Source organism: Bubalus kerabau, chromosome 1 (genome assembly GCF_029407905.1).
Source record: "Bubalus kerabau isolate K-KA32 ecotype Philippines breed swamp buffalo chromosome 1, PCC_UOA_SB_1v2, whole genome shotgun sequence".
Lineage (NCBI taxonomy): Eukaryota > Metazoa > Chordata > Mammalia > Artiodactyla > Bovidae > Bubalus > Bubalus kerabau.
Window position 1 is genome coordinate 55,093,313 of NC_073624.1, and position 23,691 is coordinate 55,117,003.

General features: G+C 41.5%; 1 protein-coding gene across 1 annotated transcript in view; it reads left to right on the forward strand.

Annotated features, from left to right (window-relative positions):
• C1H12orf42 (chromosome 1 C12orf42 homolog) overlaps positions 1 to 23,375 on the forward strand; it is an 87,172-nt gene extending 63,797 nt beyond the window's left edge. The window contains 2 exon segments of the mRNA XM_055569669.1: positions 22,981 to 23,229; positions 23,231 to 23,375. Of these exon segments, the coding sequence (XP_055425644.1) occupies positions 22,981 to 23,229; positions 23,231 to 23,308 (327 nt within the window). The 3' untranslated portion in view covers positions 23,309 to 23,375.
• The last annotated feature ends 316 nt before the right edge of the window (positions 23,376 to 23,691 follow it).

Sequence of the window (23,691 nt, forward strand, 5' to 3'; positions counted from 1 at the left end):
GATAACTTAAGCATCATGCTGTGACCTTCAAGGGTGATCTTATAAGAACCAGTTTCCCTGCCACCCAGAGTGCTGGCTGTTCTCCTGGCTGAATTTGCTAGTTTCTAAAGGGAAACGTTGCAAAAGGCAGTCTGCGGAGATGAGAGCCTGACAGGGCTGTGAGGGAGGAGGACCTGTGCACCAGTGGACACACACACACTGAGCCACACAATGATCTTTCAGTGGAGACAACTCCAGTTGGGTGGTGAAGCTTGGGGCCACAGGGCTCGGGGTCTATAAACATCAGATCCTGTTAATGCTGCTGTTCTGGCTTTGCCACAGAGTTGGTGCTCAGAAAGGGAGTCCCCACACTCTGCCCGTGAATGAGGCCCGCCTGCCAACACCAGTTCCAGCTGTGAACATGTAATCAGCTCTTCTATGGCCCCAAAAGGAGTCCCTGAGGCCTAAATTTAATTTTCATGCATATTTGTCATCTCGCTCTACTTTATGCAAACACAGTTCTGTCGCCAACACAGGCGCCAACTGTTTTGTTTGGATAATTGCTCCAAGTCAACCCCAAACTACAGGGAGCTCCCTTTTCCAGAAAGCACGTTTTGGTTAATTTTCTGTTCACCAAATGATACCTTCCTTCGGCACCTCCTTCAGGGGTTCAGCGATGATTTCTGTAGGCATTTTCTTCCTTTTGAAGCAGTTCAATGCCGTCAGGTTTATTATCCTCCGTGCTGGGTTGGTTGGAAGAAGCAAAGAAAACAGGGGCACCGCGGCACCGTGGATCATTTGCGGCTGCTGTTTTTCTTCCAAATAATTCTCTATTCATCTTGTCACAATTGGCTGTTCCTAGAGTGGCTGAACTAACCCGAGTAGAGGTTTGTGGCCATAATAGAGATGAGGAGAGAGAGGAAAATGAACTCTTGGAAAACAAAGGTCTTATTTTCATGGAAATGAATAGAAACTCTGAAGTAAGGATGAGACATATGGAAAAGCATAAAATATGAACAGAACATTTTAAAATAGAAGGTCCTCAGAAACGCTCCATATGGCCCAGCGGTATTTAAGGTAACAGAAAACAGTCCATGGTGCAGCTGCAAATGTTCATTCCTGGGGTTCAGGACTCAGTTCACAAAACTGTACTTTCCACTTTGTCTTGAAGAAGGCTTCCTTTGTCTAACCCCTGGGACTAATTCTTTTAGGGTTAGGGGGAGAGTTAAACTAATAAGTTATTAATTAAGATCTGCAATTTTAATTAATTGTATTTCACTCTTAATGAAGTGATACATTACTCATAAGTCATCATCATTTCTCATCCTTTCCTACTTAAAAGTCAACAGTTATGAAATAGTTATGAGTCAATAGTTATGAAAACTTCATGCAACTTTAGAGTTTATTGAGAGCTTGTGGACTCTAAATATTACAGCATAGTAATATTGCAGGGTTTATAATTGAAACATCAATCTAAAAATGATACAGGGCATTAAATGACATCCCTTAAAAGCACAGTTGACATACACCATTAATGCTAGTCAATGACCACTATTCAAAGAGTCAACAGAGGATTTTCTGGTTTTTGCCATAATATTAAAAATGATTTGGGGAAATTGATGTGAACATCAAATAAGTTTTGTTATTTAGAATTCTCCATAGACAGTATGCATTTCAATATTTTTTTTTGCCCTGTAGAAAATAAAGATAATATTTGATCTACCAGGCCACATAGAATGATCACATCAGAGTCTGTCATATGACAGACTTAGCAAAAGAGAGTGCTCCTTTTTAATATCCTGAGTTGGGATGGAACTCAGATCTCTGGATACCAGCTTTGTTTTTTTCTTGATTTGCATCTTCAGCTTGAATTTTGAAAATGAAATGTAATCAAGAGGAAAAAGAGAGAAGTATAGAACCCCACACAAAATTAATAAATCTGTTTTTGTATATTCAATAGCACCTCTATATTTCTGACAGTGAGCATCAAAAATCTTCTTCTTACTTATTATCCCTTTTAAGTCTGTAATCTCTGCCAGTGCTTTAACCATGCTATTGTACTGGCCTTTGTTTCTTCATTTTATGTTGTCTGCACAGTCCTGATCAACTAATTTAATTTTTCCTGGTGCTAAACTGTATTTTTTTTTTTTTTTGGCCGAGTTGACTGGATGTTTGGCTTTGTGTAGACACAGCCTCACTGTAAGTTGGCCCCTAATTCAATAATTCACCATGAAGACTGGTTTTTATCCTCAGTGTGTTGAACAGGCATCTAATCAACCATTAATTTCCTTTTTGTTGGATGAACATAATAACTATTTCTGTCTTTCTTTCTAATGGGAGACAGAGGCAAAGAGGCTTAGTGGCTGCCCTAAGTCAGAAATGAAGATTGTGGAATTCAGCTTTACGAATCCCTATAGTATTCGGGATTGATGTGGTGAGAAAAGACCGGACCTTGGGGGAAAAAGAGATGGAAGAGAACTCATGGATATGTATACCTATTGGGTGCTAACCATTGTGCTAAGTACTTTAAGTCAAGCCTAGAAGATTGCTTCTGCTGATGAAGAGTTTGGAAGAGTTTGGGACAAGCCTCTTAATTTCACTAGATCTACTTCTTCATTATCTGTAGAGTGCAACAGATAGAGTGGAACTGAGCAATATTTCATTTTTTCATGATACATAAATGCAATATTTCCAGTAGAAAATGAGCAATTATTATTGTTACTGGCAGCCTTGTCATTATTGTTCCTGTCTTTTGAATTCATTAAGAGGTGGTAATAAATGTTACTATATTTATGAGGATCAAAATTCTTCATAACTCATCTAAGTAACTTTTTTATAAGTATCCCATTTATTTAAGAGAAACAGCAGATGAACCTAATAGCATTCTTATGAATTTAGACATCTGTGATGGAGAGATCAGTTTAAACTTGTAAAGAAGCACAGTTTCAGTTAATGTGATATAATAATAGTGACTAGTTTTAGTAAAACTATTTGAATAGACATGGAGATCAATCAGAATTGTGTTGGTCAGAAAGAGAGGTGTCTTATACATCTAAATTAAATGGAATTTGGGGTGAATCAGGCCTCAAGGAAGGTCTGAACCAGGGAATATGAGCTTTAACACCCTCCATCTTGTGCGTCTCATTCTCTTTGCATGTCACCTTTATTTTCTCAGAGCAGCTTCTTCAATGAAAGCTGAAAACATGGCCTCCAATAATTTTCATTTCACATGTCACAGCATCTCCTCTGGAAAGGAACTGAAATATGGTCTCTTAGGTCCTAAGAACAAAAATCCATTGAAACAGTTTCATTGTCCAAGCTTGCATCAATTGCATGAACCTGGACCCATCAACTATGGAAAGGAAGTAGGGTACCATCTTGAGTGACTTTGTCATTGTAGTGAAATCTAATAATCACAAGACTCATTCAAACCACTTACAGCCATAGAATCATTGTCCTGAGTGTATGTCTGAGTGGACAGACTAAAATATGATTATATGTAAACAAAACATTGCCAACAGAGATTTCTTTAGAATTTCCTTACATACTTAAATGCTTATCATTATAAGTTACTGCATTTATTTTGAAAATATTCACAGAGTGCAACATGGTAGGCAGTGTGTTGAATTCAGAAAAGTATAACTATACAGATTCTTCCCTCAAATAATTTATATTTTTTTGTTAAAAAATGCACACTTATCTAAGACTTTCAATTACAGTGTGGTTCATGTCCATTGGGAATACAGGAAGAACTAGAGCCATTCAGAATTCAGGGAGAAGGCTGTGAGCATGAGCAGCAGGGGGAAGCTTCATCAAAACAGTAGTACATATCCTGGGCCTTGAAGGCTAATACACTGTCCCAGGTGGACAGCATTCTATATGGAGGACATTCTAAGTGGAACTAACATACAAAGGGGGAAAGAAGACCTTAATGCCAAAACATGTAGCTAAGTGTTGTCACTGATATATTATGTATATAAGTACTTTGCCTAGCAATTACCCTTTACAAAGATGGTTTAAGCTGACTTTCTCCTATCCCTTATCTGGTTATGCTTTGTTCTCAAATAATGGAATATGAATTGGTGAGGCTTCATTGTAGTTGCTCAGTGTCTTCTCTGCTGCTGTTGCTGCTAAGTCGCTTCAGTCGTGTCTGACTCTGTGCGACCCCATAGACGGCAGCCCAATGGGCTCCCCGGTTCCTGGGATTCTCCAGGCAAGAACACTGGAGTGGGTTGCCATTTCCTTCTTCACTGCTTGAAAGCGAAAAGTGAAAGTGCAGTCGCTCAGTCGTGTCCGACTCTTAGCGACCCCATGGACTGCAGCCCACCAGGCTCCTCCATCCATGGGATTTTCCAGGCAAGAGTACTGAAGTGGGGTGCCATTGCCTTCTCCGAGTGTCTTCTCTATAGTACAATAAATGTGAATTGCTCCAATGCTGAATCCTTCCTTCATGTGCACAAAAATTTCTTTTATTTAACAGAAACTTGTTATAAGTCAAGAGATGATAAATTCAGACTTTGTTCCAGTTTTGTTATTGAAAGTTACTACTTATGTACAAAAGTTTGTGGAGCACCTTATGAGGGTGAAATTGACATATCCCATCTCTCTTCTTATGAAGTTTGGAGTAATTTTGAAGACAAGTTGATTCAATACGTATTTTCAAGTGTTGAGTGTTATGATAAAGCAAATCTGAAGAATGATGACAACATACAACAGAAGGATCTGAGCAGATCGGGAGTTGTGAAAAACTATGGAGGGAGTAGAAACTAGTCAGAGGAACAGGGGCTGTGGAAAAACACCAGATAGCAAGAAACTGTCTAAATGTCAGGAAAGAGTATGAGAGTATGATGCATCCAAGGAACTAAACAGAATTCTCTCTTTTCTTTCTTTCCCTCTTTTATTCCCTCCCTGACCCCTCGCATGACTGTGATAGTAAGGTCAGAGTGACGGAGCTGAGATATACACTTATTCACTAATCATTCTCTTGATTATATTCTTTAAGCTTCTTAAATAATTTTCAACTTTTACTTTAAAATGACGTTTAATAAGCAGAACACCATATTTCTAGTATTGAACATAGAACAGTTTCTGATCAAGACCGTCAAGTAAGAAAGCTTGCTACCTGCTCTTTGCTGTTGTTTAGTCACTCAGTTGTGTCCGACTCTTTTCGACCCCATGGACTGCAGCATGCCAGGCTTCCCTGTCCTTCACTGTCTCCCAGAGTTTTCTCAAACTCATGTCCATTGAGTCAATGATGCCATGAAAGCATCTCATCCTCTGTTGTCCCCTTCTCTTCCTTCCTTCAATCTTTCCCAGCATCAGGGTCTTTTCCAATGAATCAGCTCTTTGCATCAGGTGGCCAAAGTATTGGAACTTCATTATTTCATAATGGTTACTAAACCTGCTCTTAGATTTAGTATTAAATGCATGTGCTACCATCTAGTTTTATTCAATTCTGCTGTCATACTTTATGTAGGTTTTAACCAAGACACAGTGTTGTCCTCAGTCCCAGACCTTTGAGTTCTTTTGTGCCAATTGTATTAAACCTTATTGACAGAATTTTCATGAACTTGTTGGTCTTTACTATTAAGAAGACTATTCAAGACTCTAAGCTGTTAAACTATGTGATTTCTCTTCTCAGTGTGGAAAGTTATGCCTTTAAGAAGGAGATGCCATTTGGTCTAGTGATTACATTATTAAATTAATATTTTAATTGGGTTGCCTGATTATTCTAACCCCCTGCGGCCTTGAGGTATATTCCTTAAACACAATCTCTCGCCATAATGTCTGCTGCTTCAAAGAAGTGAAAGGAGATTTGTTAAGAGAGGAGATCATCACTCAAGATCATTGCCTCGTTGGTGTCAGCTGTCAGACTAATACATTTATTTGGACAACAGTAGTTTCTGACGGTTTATAAAGTTCTCTTTCTCGGTTGTGAAATATGATGGATGTGCCATACCAGTGACCTTTACACAAGGCCACATGTTAATATTCAGGACCTTCCTTTTGTTGGCCTCAAACAATGGCTGTCATTAAGAAAGCTTGGTTTGCCAATATGCCCTCTGTTAGGATGCTGGACTACTCCTGATTGGTCACTAGGAAGTATCATGTGCCTTTGATGGAAATGACATGGAAGATGTATGGTCGAAGTGCTGTGCTCAGCACCACTGCTGTGCAGGGGAGAAAACCACTATGACCCAAATAGCCCTGCCTTCAAACAATGTCGCACCAACCAAAGACAACATATTGGGAAGAAAAATGCTTGTAAACTGCGTGTGTTAGAAGATGTATTGGCCAGACGGCCATAGGGCAATCTTTGAACTATTGAAATCTTTAGAAATATTGTTTGGTTCTGAAACAATACTTACAAACCTAATTAATCAAGCATAGATGGTTTATTTTCAGGCTTTCCACAGTGTGTTGCTTTAATGCAAGAATAGGGTCTGTTGGGTTCTTTTTGCTGTTTCACAGAGGCATGCAAAAACTCAGCATGGGCATTCATGTTCATACAAGTTGAAGCTCTAAATTTCAAAATAATATCTACATACATCTCTGGTGATCCCTTCAACAAAGGCCAGGGTTGGGGGTAGCCTGGATTCCTTTTTCAATTGTTTCTGATTCTATGTGTGACTTTTTCTTCCCACCCTTCTTAATGTTATTCATCAGCATCATTTAAGAAAGATCATCATTCCCATTGCATTCTCTGGCTTGAGGGAAAAACACTTTTGCATTTTTTCTTATAGAATAAATACAATAAAGGGTTTCTTTCCTGAATATGTGCCCTTGAATGGTGTGATTTAAAATCTTTTCCAGTCTTAGTATCTCATTTTAAAAGGGTCACTGAGAAACTGCACATTCTCAAGGGGGAAAGGGTGAGCAACTTAAAAACCATTTCATGTAAGAAGGCTGGGGTGCCATCTGGAGTGTTACAGATAGGCAGACAGGTAGCAGAAGCCCTTTGTGTCTCAAGCAAACTGTGGTTGAAATAGCTCATCATTCAGATGAAAGAAATGTCCAAGTACTTGGTTGCATGCAAAACAGTGCTTGGCCAGAGTTTTAGCAAGACATGAAATATTACACTGGGTCATGGCCATTGAATTGCATGAGTACAATCCCCAAGGGTCAATTCCTGGTTATTTATTTAGAGGCAAATTATTGACTTTGTGGATTATCCATGTGCTCCCCACTGTGTCCTCCAGGGCTATGCCACTATGTACCAGCTGGTTAGAATACCAGAGGCAGGAGAAAGGAAAGGGGTGGAAACTCAACCCACAATCACATTGCTTGTAAGCAATTCAGATTAAAGATGTGGTGGGAGGAGAGATGCTATTAGGAAAATGAAAAAAAAATTAAAATCACTATGCAGTCTTGTTTTATACCCACCAGAATGGCACACATTGAAAAACACTACAAAGTAATAGCAAGTGTTGACAAGTATGTGGAATAATGGGAAGACTTATACACTGCTGGTAGGAGTGTCAGTTGGTAAAACCACTTTGGAAAACTGTAATATTGAAGACATGGATACCCTAGGACTTGGCCATTCTACTCCTAGAGAAACTAGAGTACATGCAACAGAGGACATGTATAAAAATGTTTATAGCAACCTTTTTTGTAATATTAAGAACAAAACAAAAACAAATTTCATGCATATACTCATCAGTAAGGGAATAATGAATAATTTGTAGGTATTTGTATAATGAAATTAAGTTGGTCTGTGGCTATTTGTTGGAGAAGGCAATGGCACCCCACTCCAGTACTCTTGCCTGAAAAATCCCATGGATGGAGGAGCCTGGTAAGCTGCAGTCCATGGGGTCGCTAAGAGTTGGACATGATTGAATGACTTCACTTTCATTTTTCACTTTCATGCATTGGAGAAGGAAATGGCAACCCACTCCAGTGTTCTTGCCTGGAGAATCCCAGGGACGGGGGAGCCTGGTGGGCTGCCATCTATGGGGTCGCACAGAGTTGGACATGACTGAAGTGACTTAGCAGCAGTAGCAGTGGCTATTTGTTTCCTTAAAACAATATGTATATGTCATCTGTGGGCTTCCTAGGTGGCTCACTGGTAAAGAATCCATTTGCTAAGCAGGAGACATAGATTGATCCCTGGATTGGAAAGATCCCCTGGAGAAGGAAATGTCAACTCACTCCAGTATTCTTGCCTGGGAAATCCTATAGGCAGAGGAGCCTGGTGGGCTATAGCCCTTGGGGTCACAAAGAGTTGGAGACAATTTAACAACTAAACAGCAGCATATGTCACCTATACTCTTATAACCATGATATTAAGTTATAAAATGTGAAATTCCGTACATATAACAATTTTTATCCTACAAAACAGCAATTTTATATGGTAACATAATGTTTCCAAAAATAAAGTGGTTAAATAAAAGATGTTTCATGCAATGAAAAATAACCTCAGAGACTCACACAATTATTAGGGCTAGAAGATACTTTAAAGGTCATTTTAATTCTTCCATCACTGAAGAAATCAAGGCATTCAGACAGTTATTCAATGGATCCACCAGAAACCAAATGTAGTGGCTCTCAAATTATACCTCATGTTTAAAAAATTTAAAAACAAAATATTTGGACATGCATCTGTGTCCCTGGTCTGAAGACTCTATGAGTCAAATGCAACTGCATAAGGTGGATGGTGTCATGGGAGAAGGGGAAGTGTATCTGGATGCACCTGGGTGACCTTCCAGTGTCCTTTTACCCAAGGACTCTGATCCCTTGCGTCCTTTAACTAGAGGAAGAGAGGTAGTTGAGTGACATCAGGAGAAGGCACATCCCTCCCCCAGAAGGCAGGGAAGGCATCCTCTTACTTAGAGTCCCTCAGCTAGGACAACTGCCTGCCCCTCTTGTGGTCATTTCATCCTCCCACATCCCTGGCAGACATCTGTAATTTCCCTGTAGAGTGAGACACAGTCCTGGAACTCTTAAAAAATTGATGCACAAAAGGGTACTGGTGCCCAAAATGGAAGCTTCTTAGTAGAGGATATGACACTAGAGCCAGAATGAACGATTATGGTGAACTGAGCAACATGGACTAATCCTCGAGGAAAGACTTACCTTGTTGCACCCAGGCAAGTCTGAAGAAAGGGAGGATGGAGGGGGATAAAGTGGACAGAATGAATAAAATGAGGTAAACTCTGGTTGAATGAAAAGGTATTATTTTCCACTTGAGTCCTTATTGCTGAAAGAGTCCATTTAGGAGCTACAGAAGGAGAGAACGGAAGAACATTTTCCAACAACAGCAACAACAATAATAGCATCTAAGGCTTACTGAGTACCTCCTATGTGTCACATAGGGCTCTAAACTCTTGTTTATTAACTACTTTAAAATCTGCACCTCAACCCTAAGTGGTAGTTATGACCATTATTGCCATTTTGTGAATGGGAAAACTGAGGCACGGGGCACTGAAGCAGGTTGACTTAGGCAGCATAGCCCGGAAGAGGTGAACCAGATTTGATCCAAGAAGTCTGGGCTCAGAGCTTGTGCACTTGGCCTCTAGGCACTGCAATGTTCAGGTCAGGGCTTGCTGCCTTCAGCCTCCTCCCATGGACTTAAAATACTGTCACTCCGCCCCTAGGGGAAGTGGTGATATTGAGGTGGCAGACTTCATTCAAATCCACTATGTGGTCTAAGAATACTTTAAAAGCATGTGTCATTAGAGTTTCTAATATTAAATGAAGACCTAGTTAAGGTTTAGGTTTGATGTTAGTTATGTAGGAGATGGGTTTCCCTGGTGACTCAGATGATAAAGAATCTGCTTGCAATGCAGGAGACCTGGGTTCCATCCCTTGGTTGGGAAGATTCCCTGGAGAAGGGGATGGCAATCCACTCCAGTATTCTTGCCTGGAGAATTCCATGGACAGAGGAGCCTGGAGGGCTACAGTCCCTGGGGTCACTAAGAGTCAGACATAACTGAGCAACTAATACACTTTCATGCAGGAAATGAAATAAATTATTTAGCCTCTATTTTGAGCTTCCCAGGTGGCTCAGATGGTGAAGAATCTGCCTGCAATGTGCAAGACCTGGGTTTGATCCCTGGGTTGGGAAGATCCCCTGGAGAAGAAAATGGCAACCCACTCCAGTCTTTTTGCCTGGAGAATCCCAAGGACAGAGGAGCCTGGTGGGCTACAGTCCACGGGGTCTCAAAGAGTTGGACACAACTGAGTGACTAACACACAAAGCCCTTATTTATGCATACAGTTTAGGGCAAGATGAGCTTTGGGAATGAATTTCCCCTGGATTTTTATTTCTCCTAGGACAAGTGCCTCTAGTCTCTTCATAACATGCTGGAGTTAGAAGCCCAAGAGAGCAAAAGAATAGGTCAGGGATGCAAACACTTAGAAGTTCTGTGTTGAGGGGGAAATGCCAGGAGCAGGTGTGAGGAGTACACCACCCTGCTCCGTGGCAGCCCAGAGGGGCACAGCATGCAGGGGGCTACCACAATTGTCTTTTCCCAATGAATAGAAAATGAATAAATCTGCATTTGTCATGATGTATCGTGAGCTATTTTGCAGCTCAAGAAAAAGATGAATTGTTTCTGTGAAAAAATAGCACTCAGCTCTGAGGTTTATCTTATTTGCCTTGAAATCTCCTGTCTGCCACAATATTATTTCAAGAGAAATAGCAACAGATGGAACACCTGTGCTACAGCTTAAGAGGCAGAGTTGCCTACACATTGAAAGAACCTGCTAAACTTGAAGGTCAGGAAGAATTTCTTAAGATGAGAAACACCCAAAAACAAGTAGTTGAGAAAAGTAGGGTCTTTGCATCAGTGAGTGAGCGTGTGGAGAGGTTTGGGTTAGGCTGTGGGCTTTCGTGGGACCTGATTTCAGTCAGCAGTCCTCAGGCAGAGTACTTAGCCTAAGGTGCCCTGCCTTCTTCTGCACAGAAGTCATACTGGTTGCATCAACTGCTGGCAAAGACACGTCCAGAAAAGTGGTCAGTCCTCACTATTTGTAAGCTGTTCTCATGAACATATGTATCCCTCCCTTCATTAAGCCGCTTTCCTGGTGGCTCTGTGGTAAAGAATCCACCTGCCAATACAGGGGACACAGGTTTGATCCCTGGGTCAGGAAGATACCTTGGAAAAAGACATGGCAACCCACTCCAGCATTCTTGCCTATGAAATCCCATGGACAGAGGAGCCTGGCAGGCTACAGTCCATGGGGTCACAAAGTGCTGGACACAACTGAGCGACTCAGCACTTCATCAAGCCCAGTTCACGGTAGTCACATGTTTCTTCTCGCACCACTGGCATTGATGGGGCAGTAGGAAAAAAACAAACTCCTTCAAAACCTAAGACCTGTGTCCCAACCTCAGCTTCTCTGGTGCTTGATTCATGGTATAGACAGATGGTTACTCTTCAAACTCAGGTTCCTCCTGAGTGAATAAACTGAAGAGTTGTGGTCTGAATCAAGTGCAAGATTACTGATGTGAAAGCAAATAGCATAAGGAATATCTAAGCTGTAAAGTAGCAGATACTTCTGGTATCTGTCATGAGGACTGTTCACAGAGAGATAATGCTTGGAGGAGAGAGACATCCCTGAGGTCATGGCTCTAGCTTGTTCATGAATGTTTGGGATGTGTACAGTTTGTAAAAGTACCTGACATTTATGATAACTGAGACTGGTGGCTCTACACATCATAATCCCCAAGTGGCTTACTGACTACAAGACTGGGACCCTGGGACCATGTGTTTGTATTTTTCAGAGCCTGCCAGATATTGGCGCATGAACGGCTAAGATTGGGAAATACTGAAGCAGACTCAAGAGCCAAATAACATAACAAAGAGCACTGGAATTTCAATCCTGAGCAATGGATTTAGGCTCAAGTTCTGCCATTGTCTTGATAGGGAGATTTGAAAAATTGAAAAAAATAAAGACAAAGCCATTGGAAATTGCAAAAGGCCATTTCATTTCTATCAACACTCTCTGGTTGTTTAAGGCCCAGACTACTGGTACTTTCCAGATTTCTCCTGGAAATCTGGAATCAAGCTGGAATCAAGATGGCCAGGAGAAATATCAATAACCTCAGATATGTAGATGACACCACCCTTAGAAAGTGTGGCAGAAAGTGAAGAAGAACTAAAGAGCCTCTTGATGAAAGTGAAAGAGGAGAGTGAAAAAGTTGGCTTAAAACTCAACATTCAGAAAACTAAGATCGTGGTATCCAGTCCCATCACTTCATGGCAAATAGATGTGGAAATAATGGAAACAGTGAGAGACTTTATTTTTGGGGGTCCAAAATCACTGCAGATGGTGACTGCAGCCATGAAATTAAAAGACGCTTGCTCCTTGGGAGAAAAGCTATGACCAACCTAGACAGCATATTAAAAAGCAGAGACCTCACTTTGCCAACAAAGGTCCATCTAGTCAAGGCTATGGTTTTTCCAATAGTCATGTATGGATGTCAGTTGGACCATAAAGAAAGCTGAGCACCAAAGAATTGATGCTTTTGAACTGTGATGTTGGAGAAGACTCTTGAGAGTCCCTGGACTGCAAAGAGATCAAACCAATCAATCCTAAAGGAAATCAGCCCTGAATATTCATTGGAAGGACTAATGCTAAAGATGAAGATCCAATACTTTGGCCACCTGATGTGAAGAACTGAAAAAGACCCTGATGCTGGGAAAGATTGAAGGTGGGAGGAAAAGGGGACGACAGAGAATGAGATGGTTGAATGGCATCACCGACTCAATGGACATGTGTTTGAGTAAGCTCTGGGGGTTGGTGAAGGACAGGAAAGCCTGGGGTGCTGCAGTCCATGGGATCACAAAGAGTCAGACATGACTGAGCGACTGAACAGAACTGAACTGGTGAAAGTTAAAACGGCTCAGTTGTGTCCTACTCTTTGTGACCCCATGGACTATATAGTCCATGGAATTCTTCAGGCCACAACACTGGAGTAGGTAGCCTTTCCCTTCTCCAGGGGATTTTCCCAACCCAGGGATTGAACCCAGGTCTCCTGAATTGTGGGCAGATTCTTTACCAGCTGAGCCACAAAGGAAGCCCAGACTAATGGTGGTTCTATTCAATTCAGGCAACCTGGCAGTTGTATCATAGAGGAAACCTGAAATTCATGTCGGTGAAACTGGGAGGCTCTGAGTTTCTGTGCTGAAGTCCATTTTGCAAAAAATCAGCTGATCAATTGAATCTCAAAATGATGGATTCTGTTGATGTGGGTAACATTTTGCCCTTGTTCTGGTGCCTTAGTATATGATAGGAGTTCAATGAATATTGGTTGAAGAACTAAATAAACATAGTCACCAGCTGTCTCAACATCATATAAGTTGACTTTGACAATTATTCCCTATATAAAACTTGCCTATTTTCCTTTCTATCTATCTATCTATCTAAATGTGCCTTTTTATGTAGCAAATACAAAGTTACTTACTTGCCTTTATGATAAGCAGTGAAATCTCTGATGCAGAGGTAGTGAGACTGAGGGCCCTCGTGGTATTTAAACAGAAGTGAGTGATGATGGATGGTGAGGGTCAGCCTCAGATGACCTTTAAGCTCTCTTTCAACCCATAACTTCTGGAGTGTGAGGGTGCTTAAAGTGCTTCCAGGCCTTCCAGTCTGTTCTTGATATTTGAACAAAAGAAAGAGGGCAGATCAAACGCTGTGGGTTCCAAGGTTGTAGATTTTCCTTTGGGATCAACAGTCCCATAGCTATTGTTTTCAAAGATTCTAGAAGTTCTCTGCATTTGGGAAAGACTAATAGATTTGTTTACCATTTCAAATTCTGGGCTTTATCATGAAAAGGATGAGACAGTTAAGACTAAAATGAAAAGCTGGGTCTTCCTAAAGTGTTGGAGGAAGTTGAGACTTCTAGAACTCTATAGTCCACTTAGGCACAGAGCTTGCAAACAAATCCCCATGGCTCCAAGCCAAGTATTTAACAAATCATGTTCTGAGATGAAGATGGTATGAGAGGAGGTAAATGATGGTGTGACTTTCATAGGGCTGGCCGCAGCTCAAAGATGCACACTGGTGGTCTGTGGTGATTCAAAAAGCAGGTGTTATGTGGAATCCAAACCATACATTTTTCCAAATTGAGTTACCAACATTTAAAAATCAGAAGCTTTTACATATATAAAAAACATATATCCGCTTCTCCTGGAAATCCAGAACAATCTGTCTTCACTGGGCCCACATTCCTTCAGGACAATAAAAGAAGGTCTGAGAAGTGACTGCCCCTTCTGATGGAATATACTCCCAGGGTGCTCCCACTTGACCTCTTCTCTCATTTCTAATATTATCTGTGGGGCCTCTGGAGGCATTTCTTTTGATTCCCTACTGAAGACAAAGCTGTGGTTTATGAATGCTGTGTCCTGGTACCTAACATGGTGAACGTCTTTGCCACTTGACTGAAACTTGAGCACAGGGAATGCAAGTCTTTTTAAGAGTTGGTACACCCTGGGAGACTTCTCTGGTGGTCCAGTGGTTAAGATCTCGCCTTCCAATGCTGGGGGCACGGGTTTGATCCCTGGTCAGGGAAATAAGATCCCACATATCTCAAGGCCAAAAAAAAAAAAAAAAAAGTAAAATATAAAGCAGAATCAATATTGTAACAGATTCAATAAAGACTTTAAAAATGGCCCACATTATAAAATCTAAAAAAAATTTTTTTTTTCTTCCCAAAAGGGAGTTGTCATATCCTGGCACAGTTTCTGCCACACAGTAGAACCAAAGAAATCCAGTTCATTCCTCTCTCCACTCCACACTTCCTTACCTCTTAGGTTTTATTCTTTCCTATTCCCCAAGTCTAAACAATTTTTTTTCAGTGAAAAGGGCTGCTGTTAATAATTATTCTTAGATAACACATGTGAGTTGGACCCTTTGTGGGTATATTAGTTTCCGACGACTGTCATTACAAAAACCCCAAAGTGGATGACTTAAAACAGAATCATTATCTCACAGTTCTGGAGGCAGAAGTTGGAAATTCAGGTGTCATCAGGATTGGCCCCCTCTGGAGGTTCTAGGGGAGAATCCATTTCATGTCTTTCTCTTAGCTTCTGGAGGATGCTGCAGTCCTTGGTTACCTTGGCTTGTAGCTACATCACTCCACTCTCTGCCTCTGCCATCACATGGCATTCTTCCTGTGTGTCTGTTTTTTCTTCTAATAAGGACACAAGTCACATTGGACTAAGGCCTTAACACTAACAACCTCAGGATTTTGCTGATGGTTTAGCAGATAATCTGTCTGCAATGCAGGAGACACAGGAGATGCTGGTTTGATCCTTGGGTAGTCGGGAAGACCCCTGAAGGGGAGTATGGCAACCCACTCCAGTATTCTTGCCTAAAGAATCCCATGGACAGAGGAGTCTGGCAGGCTACAGTCCATAGATTCGCAAAGAGTCAGACACAACAGAAGAGACTTAGCACAAAACACAGCAACCTCATCCTGATTTGACTGTATCTACAAAGACCCTATTAACAAATAATGTATGTTCACTCATATAGAAGGTTAAAACCTCAACATATCTTCTTGGGGAACTCAACTAAACCCATAAGCTTCAAACTAGCTTTCTGACCTGAAAAAAATAGAGCCAATAATTCTATTTGTTAGATGAGGTTCTTATGAGGCTAAATGACCTGCGTGCCCAGGCTCTCATTCAGCACCTGCAGCATAGCTTGACCTCAGTAAAAGCACGGTCCATGTCTTTTCTTCCCACCCATGTGTTTTCTCTCCTCTTCTTCTCTTGCTTGGGCACCTGGATCCTTGGCTTCTTTGTCATTTTGTTTGCTCAGGAGAGAAACATGAAACAAACAAAATCCATCCATGACTTGATTTCATCCTTCCTGCCATTAATTTAGTAGGTGGTATCGAAGTGTATTCCTTCAAAATAGCTTACCTTTTATAGTATTTAGAGAAAGGGTTCAGTCTCCAATGGCACATAGAAGACTGCTTTATGTTCACCAGTACAGCACCCCCTGGGCCTCCTGCTGCCAGTATAGCTTCTTTCAAAGAAGAAAGCCTTGGAGAAGTGAGTCCTTCCCCAACACCACCAAGTGAGTGGGAAGAGACCCCACTCATCTTCACTGTCAGGCAAAACATGAACATGGGAGCCAGAGGCACACCCAAATGGACCTGGGGTAGTTTATTTCTAGAACAGTGAATGACAAAAACGTGTATTCAGGCCCACTCGGTAAATCCTATGCACCTGGAGGCCATAGGGACACACATCCAGGGACCAATGAGACTTCAGAACCTGCCCTATTGCAGTTCCAAGGGAGATTCTGTCCCATCGGTTGAGTATTAGTTCGTGGTTTCTGTTTTTTACCTCTTTTCATTTGGCCATGCTGCTGCTGCTGCTAAGTCACTTTAGTCATGTCCAACTCTGTGCAACTCCATAGACGGCAGCCCATCAGGCTCCCCCATCCCTGGGATTCTCCAGGCAAGAACACTGGAGTGGGTTGTCATTTCCTTCTCCAATGCATGAAAGTGAAAAGTGAAAGTGAAGTCGCTCAGTCGTGTCCGACTCTTAGTGACCCCATGGACTGCAGCCTACCAGACTCCTCCGTCCATGGGATTTTCCAGGCAAGAGTACTGGAGTGGGGTGCCATTGCCTTCTCCGTCTTTTGGCCATATTTTGCCTTTAACTTCAATAGAAACAAGCAAAATTATTTGACTCAATGGCAGATACTGTTCTAGAACATCCTATAAAAACTGTAGTTGCCAAGTTTTCGTGGAAATCCACTTGTTGCCATATATTATATTGGAGGAGAGAACAGGTGTGAGCTAATGACACATGTTTGATGATTCAGTTGTTGTATCTGATAATGGTGATGAGGGCAATTATTATCATCAGCAACCTAGCCTCTCACCACACGCCAGATACTGTGTTGAGCATTTCACATTATTTCATGAAATCCTCATATAACTCTCTTGGGCAGTTAATGTTATTATCCCTACTTTACAGATAAGGAGGTGGTATTAGTGATAAAGAACCTGCTTGCCAATGCAGGAGTCATAAGAGACGCAGGTTTGATCCCTGGATCTGGAAGATCCCCTGGAGAAGGGCACAGCAACCCATTCCAGTATTCTTGCCTGGAGAATCCCATGGACAGAGGAGCCTGGCAGGCTACAGTCCATGGGGTCACAAAAAGTCAGACATGACTGAAGTGACTTAGCATGCATGTACACACAGATAAGGAAGGTGTAAATTCATAGCACAAGTTAATGTGTATAAAAATTAAGTATAAAACTGCATAATAGGATGAATGAAGAAGGACCAGAAAGAATAAGCTTTGAAATCATGGAAACCTGAGCTCAGAACCAGAAAGACTTGACCTCAAATTTCTGCTGTCTCCGGTTTCAGTTCTTTAGCCGTGATCAAGTCCCATAAATGTTCTTTGAGCCTGGTATTTTCTGTAAACTAACAATCACTGCCTTGATGAGATGTTGTTGATATAAAATTCCCTGAACACAGCAGGGCTGACTAAATGGTGGTTGTGAGGATAGTGGTGGTGTTCTGACTGCAGGAGAGGAAATGAAAGTAAGCAACGTGTACCTCAAAATATTCTAGAAAATGTCATGTAGAATAAGGATTAGACTAATTTTATGTAGCTCCTTTATGGTTTTATAATGTGCTAGTTTGTGCTATACAAGAAAGTGAATCAGCTGTATGTATACATATATCCCCTCCCTCTTGGACTCCCCAGCATCCCATCCCTCTACGTCATCACGGAGCACCAAGCTGAGCTCACTGTGTTATGCAGCAGGTTCCCGCTAGCTGTCTGTTTTACACATGGTAGTGTATATATGTCAGTCCTAATCTTCTGATTCATCCCACCCTGCCCTCCCCCGACTGTGTCCACAAGTTCATTCTTTACATCTGTATCTCTATTCTTGCCCTGCAAATAGGTTCATCCATACAGTTTTTGTAGATTCCACATTTATGCATTAACATTAGACATTTGTTTTTCTCTTTCTGACTTACTTCCCTCTGTATGACAGACTCTAGGTCGATCTACATCTCTGCAAATGACCCAATTTCATTCCTTTTTATGGTTGAGTAATATTCCATTGTATGTATGTTCCACATCTTCTTTATCCATTCATCTGTCAATGGACATGTATATTGCTTCCATGTCCTGGATATTGCAAATAGTGCTGCAATGAATATTGGGGTGCATGTGTTGTTTTGAATTATGGTTTTCTCAGGGTATATGCCCAGGAGTGGGACTCTTGGGTCATATGGTAGTTCTATATCTAGTTTTTTTGAGAAGCTTTCATACTATTCTCCATAATGGCTAAATATCAATTTATATTTCCTCCAACATTGCAAGAGGGTTCCCTTTTCTCCACACTCTCTCTAGCATTTATTGTTTGTAGATATTTTTGATGATGGCCATACTGTTTTTTAGGTAACTTTATGGGTTGATTTTGATGCAAATATTTGTACAGTTTTTTGGAATTGACCAATAGAAGAAAGAGAGATTTTGAGAGCCTTCTTTGAACTAGGGGATAATGTCCTTCCTGGGCTGTAAATTGTAAGGTTGGTGCTGGGAGACTTCCACCAAAGATGTTGAGTCAGAGATTCTTCTTTTCTGGGAGGATGGGCTTGATGATGGGATGTTGAGGATGCTGGCTAGTTAATACACTTTGAGCCTTATGTATAAGGCAATATAATAAAGTCTGAATATGCATCTGCAATTATGGTCCATATGGGTACCTTCTGAGATAAGAACTGTTATCTCCCCATGGCTTAGATGAGGGACTAGAGGCTTATAGAGATTCTGTTACTTTAGGGAGGGAGGAGCCAGGATTCGAGCCTCCATTCTGACTCCAGGTCAGAGCACTCCTATTTTAAGATTCTAAATAGGACACTAATAGCACTTGGGTACTGAGAACCACAAAGAAGGTTGAGTGCTGAAGAACTGATGCTTTCGAAATGTGGTGCTAGAGAAGACTCTTCAGAGTGCAAGGAGATCAAACCAGTCAATCCTAAAGGAAATCAACCCTGAATATACATTGGAAGGATTTATGCTAAAGCTGAAGCTCCAATACTTTGGCCACCTGATACAAAGAACCAACTCATTGGAAAAGACCCTGATGCTGGGAAAGATTGAGGGCAGGAGAAGAAGGGGACAGCAGAGGATGGGATGGTTAGATAACATCACCAACTCAATGGACATGAATATGATCAAACTCTGGGAGAGAGTGGAGGACAGAGGAGCCTGGCATGTTACAGTTCATGGGGTCCAAAGAGTTGGACACAACTTAGCAACTGAACAACAACAGCAACAATTGTTCACTTACTATGTACTAGATGGTTTACATTTTATTATATTCTTCCCTCAGATACTTGCTTAGTTTGAATAAATGCAAAGGCTTCACAGGTGGCTCAGTGGTAAAGAATCCGAGTGCCAATGCAGAAGACTTGTGTTTGATCCCTGGGTAGGTAAGATCCCCTGGAGAAGTAAATGGCAACTCACTCTGGTATTCTTGTCTGGAGAATTCCATGGACAGAGGAGCCTGTTGGGCTACAGCCCACTGGGTCTCAGAGAGTTGGACATGACTGAAGTGACTGAGCACATATGCACACAGTTCAACACCCACTGTTGGGAATGCAATATGCACCTGAAGTCTACATATCTTTTGAATTTGCCAGTGATGCCTTTCAGTTCAGTTCAGTTCAATCACTCAGTCGTGTCTGACTCTTTGCGACCCCATGAGCCACAGCATGCCAGGCCTCCCTGTCCATCACCAACTCCCAAAGTTCACCCAAACTCATGTTCATTGAGTTGGTGATGCCATTCAACCATCTCATTCTCTGTCGTCCCCTTCTCCTCCTGCCCTCAATCTTTCTCAGCACCAGGGTCTTTTCCAATGAGTCAGCTCTTCCCATCAGATGGCCAAAATATTGGAGTTTCAGCTTCAACATCAGTCCCTCCAATGAACACTCAGAACTGATCTCCTTTAGGATGAACTGGTTGGATCTCCTTGCAGTTTAAGAGACTCTCAAGAGTCTCCTCCAACACCACAGTTCAAAAGCATCAATTCTTCAACACTCAGTTTGCTTTATAGTCCAACTCTCATATCCATACTTAACTACTGGAAAAGCCATAGTCTTGACCAGATGGGCCTTTGTTGACAAAGTAATGTCTCTGCTTTTTAATACTGTCTAGGTTGGTCATAACTTTCTTTCCAAGGAGTAAGCGTCTTTTAATTTCATGGCTGCAATCACCAACTGCAGTGATTTTGGAGCCCCCAAAAATAAAGTCTGACACTGTTTCCAGTGTTTCTCCATCTATTTGCCATGAAGTGATGGGACCAGATGCCATGATTTTAGTTTTCTGAATGTTGAGGTTTAAGCCAACTTTTTTACTCTCTTCTTTCACTTTCATCAAGAGGGTCTTGAGTTCTTCTTCACTTTCTGGCATAGGGTGGTGTCATCTGCATATCTGAGGTTATTGATATTTCTCCTGGCAATCTTGATCCCAGCTTGTGCTTCCTCCAGCCCAGCATTTCTCATGATGTACTCTGCATATAAGTTAAATAAGCACGGTGACAATATACAGCCTTGACGTACTCCTTTCCCGATTAGGAACCAGTCTATTGTTCCATGTCCAGTTCTAACTGTTGCTTCTTGACCTGCATACAGGTATCTCAAGAGGCAGGTCAGGTGGTCTGGTATTCCCATCTCTTTCAGAATTTTCCACGGTTTATCATGATCCACACAGTCAAAGGCTTTGGCATAGTCAATAAAGTAGAAATAGCTGCTTTTCTGGAATTCTCTTGCTTTTACCATGATTCATCAGATGTTGGCAATTTGGTCTCTGGTTCCTCTGCCTTTTCTAAAACCAGCTTGAACATCTGAAAGTTCACGGTTCATGTATTGCTGAAGCGTGGCTTAGAGATTTTGAGCCTTACTTTACTAGCATGTGAGATGAGTGCAATTGTGCAGTAGTTTGAGCATTCTTTGGCATTGCCTTTCTTTGGGATTGGAATGAAAACTGACCTTTTCCATTCCTTTGGCCACTGCTGAGTTTTCCAAATTTGCTGGCATATTGAGTGCAGCACTTTCACAGCATCATCTTTTAGGATTTGAAATAGCTCAACTGGAATTCCATCACCTCCACTAGCTTTGTTTGTAGTGATGCTTCCTAAGGTCCACTTGACTTCACATTCCAGGATGTCTGGCTCTAGGTGAGTGATCACACCATCGTGGTTACCTGGGTCATGAAGATCTTTTTTGTATAGCTCTTCTGCATATTCCTGCCACCTCTTCTTAATATCTTCTGCTTCTCTTAGGTCCATACCATTTCTGTCCTTTATTGAGCTCATCTTTGCATGAAGTGTTCCCTTGGTATCTCTAATTTTCTTGAAGTGCTCTCTAGTCTTTCCTATTCTATTGTTTTCCTCTATTTCTTTGCACTGATCGCTGAGGAAGGCTTTCTTATCTCTCCTTGCTATTCTTTGGAACTCTGCATTCAGATACTTATATCTTTCCTTTTCTCCTTTGCTTTTCGCTTCTCTTCTTTTCACAGTTATTTGTAAGGCCTCCTCACATAGCCATTTTGCCTTTTTGCATTTCTTTTTCTTGGGGATGGTCTTGATCCCTGTCTCCTGTACAGTGTCATGAACCTCTGTCCATAGTTTATCAGGCACTCTATCTATCAGATCTATTCCCTTAAATCTATTTCTCACTTCCACTGTATAATCATAAGGGATTTGATTTAGGTCATACCTGAATGGTCTTGTGGTTTTCCCTACTTTCTTCAATTTAAGTCTGAATTTGGCAATAAGGAGTTCATGATCTGAGCCACTGTCAGCCCCCGGTCTTGTTTTTGCTGACTTTCTAGAGCTTCTCCATCTTTGGCTGCAAAGAATATAATCACTCTGATTTGGTGTTGGCCATCTGGTGATGTCTTGGGTTGTTCTAAATAATTGAGCCATCTGCATACTATTCAAAGTCCTTTAAAAGCTCATAGAAAGTAATTTAAAGCATGTAAGTTATCTTAATACACTACTGAAGAATTAGATTTTAATTTGCATAGGTCAATGGACAGGATTTCTTACATAAAAATGTTTTTTTTTTGTCCTTGTTACATGGCATGTGGGATGTTAGTTCCCCAACCAGGGATTGAACCTGTGCCCCCTGCAGTCGAAGTGGAGACTCTTAACCATTGGACTGCCAGGAAAGTCCCCTGAAAATGATTTTATATGTATGACATATATTAAGACTTTCTATATATATATATATATATCTACATACAAATGCATGCGTGATATATATATATATAGTTTAAATAAAGAAAAAGTCAAATCTATTATTAGTGTATATGTATTGTGCAGAGCCAACATCAGATTAAAACAGTTTTAATTTTCACATGGTTTGACATTTCTAATAAAACTCATGAAGTGATTGCCTCTTGGATTTTAAATTGTCAGTCATAGTCTAAATGGGCTGTAAAATTGTTTGTTTTTCCATGATCTCTAACTCCAGAGTAATTTCTATTCAAAGCCTTTCCCCAAATTTCAAATATGAGGCTTTATTTTAGTCACTCATTCTTCCCTCTCTTTAGAAGTTTTGAATTGTTTTCCTTGAAATTAAAAGTTTTAGGAGGATTCTGTAAAAATTATTTTGGGGGGGGGAGGAGGTTCTTTCAAACAATAGGAAAGGAATGGATAACACTTTATTTTCTTAAAGAAACGTGGGAAGCACATGAGCGTAACGTCAGGGGATTTAAATTTTTTTCTCTCAGCTTGTTACAAACGTCGTGGATTTCTGAAACATCTAGTTATCAGGAGAGGTTTCTTTTCCTTTTTTTTTTTTTTTTAAGGTTTAGCGTGGCGGGTAAATTCCTCACACTTGAGCGCCACCCCGGCTCTTCTTTGTCTTCCAGGTCTTATTCTGAGGCCTTACACTGCCATTGGCCTCTTCCGGAGAAGCCAGACCCTCTTTGCTTCGCCCAAAGTCTCCTGGAGTTCCTCAGAACTGGAGCTGGGGGAGAAGACAGCAGCCCCAGTAGGTGCACCGACCTGCAAGCCTAGGTTCCCAAAGCCGGCTCCCAGGCGCGCCCGGAAGTCCAGTCCGAATAGGCGCAGTTGCCATGGCACCAAAGATGCTCCCCAAGCATCTTCATTCCCCCGAGGAAAAACGGGCCGGGGCAGAGGCCTCCCTCCACAGTAGTCTGGCAGGAGCGCCCCTTCCTGGATTCACCAGTACTCCTACCCATCTCTTCTCCAAGAGGTTAATCAAGGATTGCTCCTCTTCCCCACTCCCGCCCACCCCCGCGTTTCCATACGGTTTGTTCACAGGCCCCTCCTAGGCCGGGGGTGAATGCTCACTTACACTGACCGCTGCGAGGGAATTGTTCGGTGAGTGCTGCCTATCTTCAAATCAATGCCTGCCCAGAACAACAGAAAGGGCCTCAGATGTACTGGTTTCCACAGAACCATTGTCAGGCTTCACAGAGGCCGTTTTGAACCTAATAAATAATGTCAAAAGTCTCTATCGCAGCCCAAAAATGTTCCTTTTGAAGCATTTCTAATAGTATTTTTGTTCTGTGGTGTCTCCCAGTGTCACAAAGAATTTGCACCTCACAATGGGGATGGAGTACATCGCGTGCCACTTCACCATGTGCCAGCAGGGATGGGCCGGCCCCGCTTTGTTCTGCTCTCGCAGGTAAACGGTTTCACTTGCCAACTGGGGCTTCAGTTTAAGGATGTTTTCTAAGGGC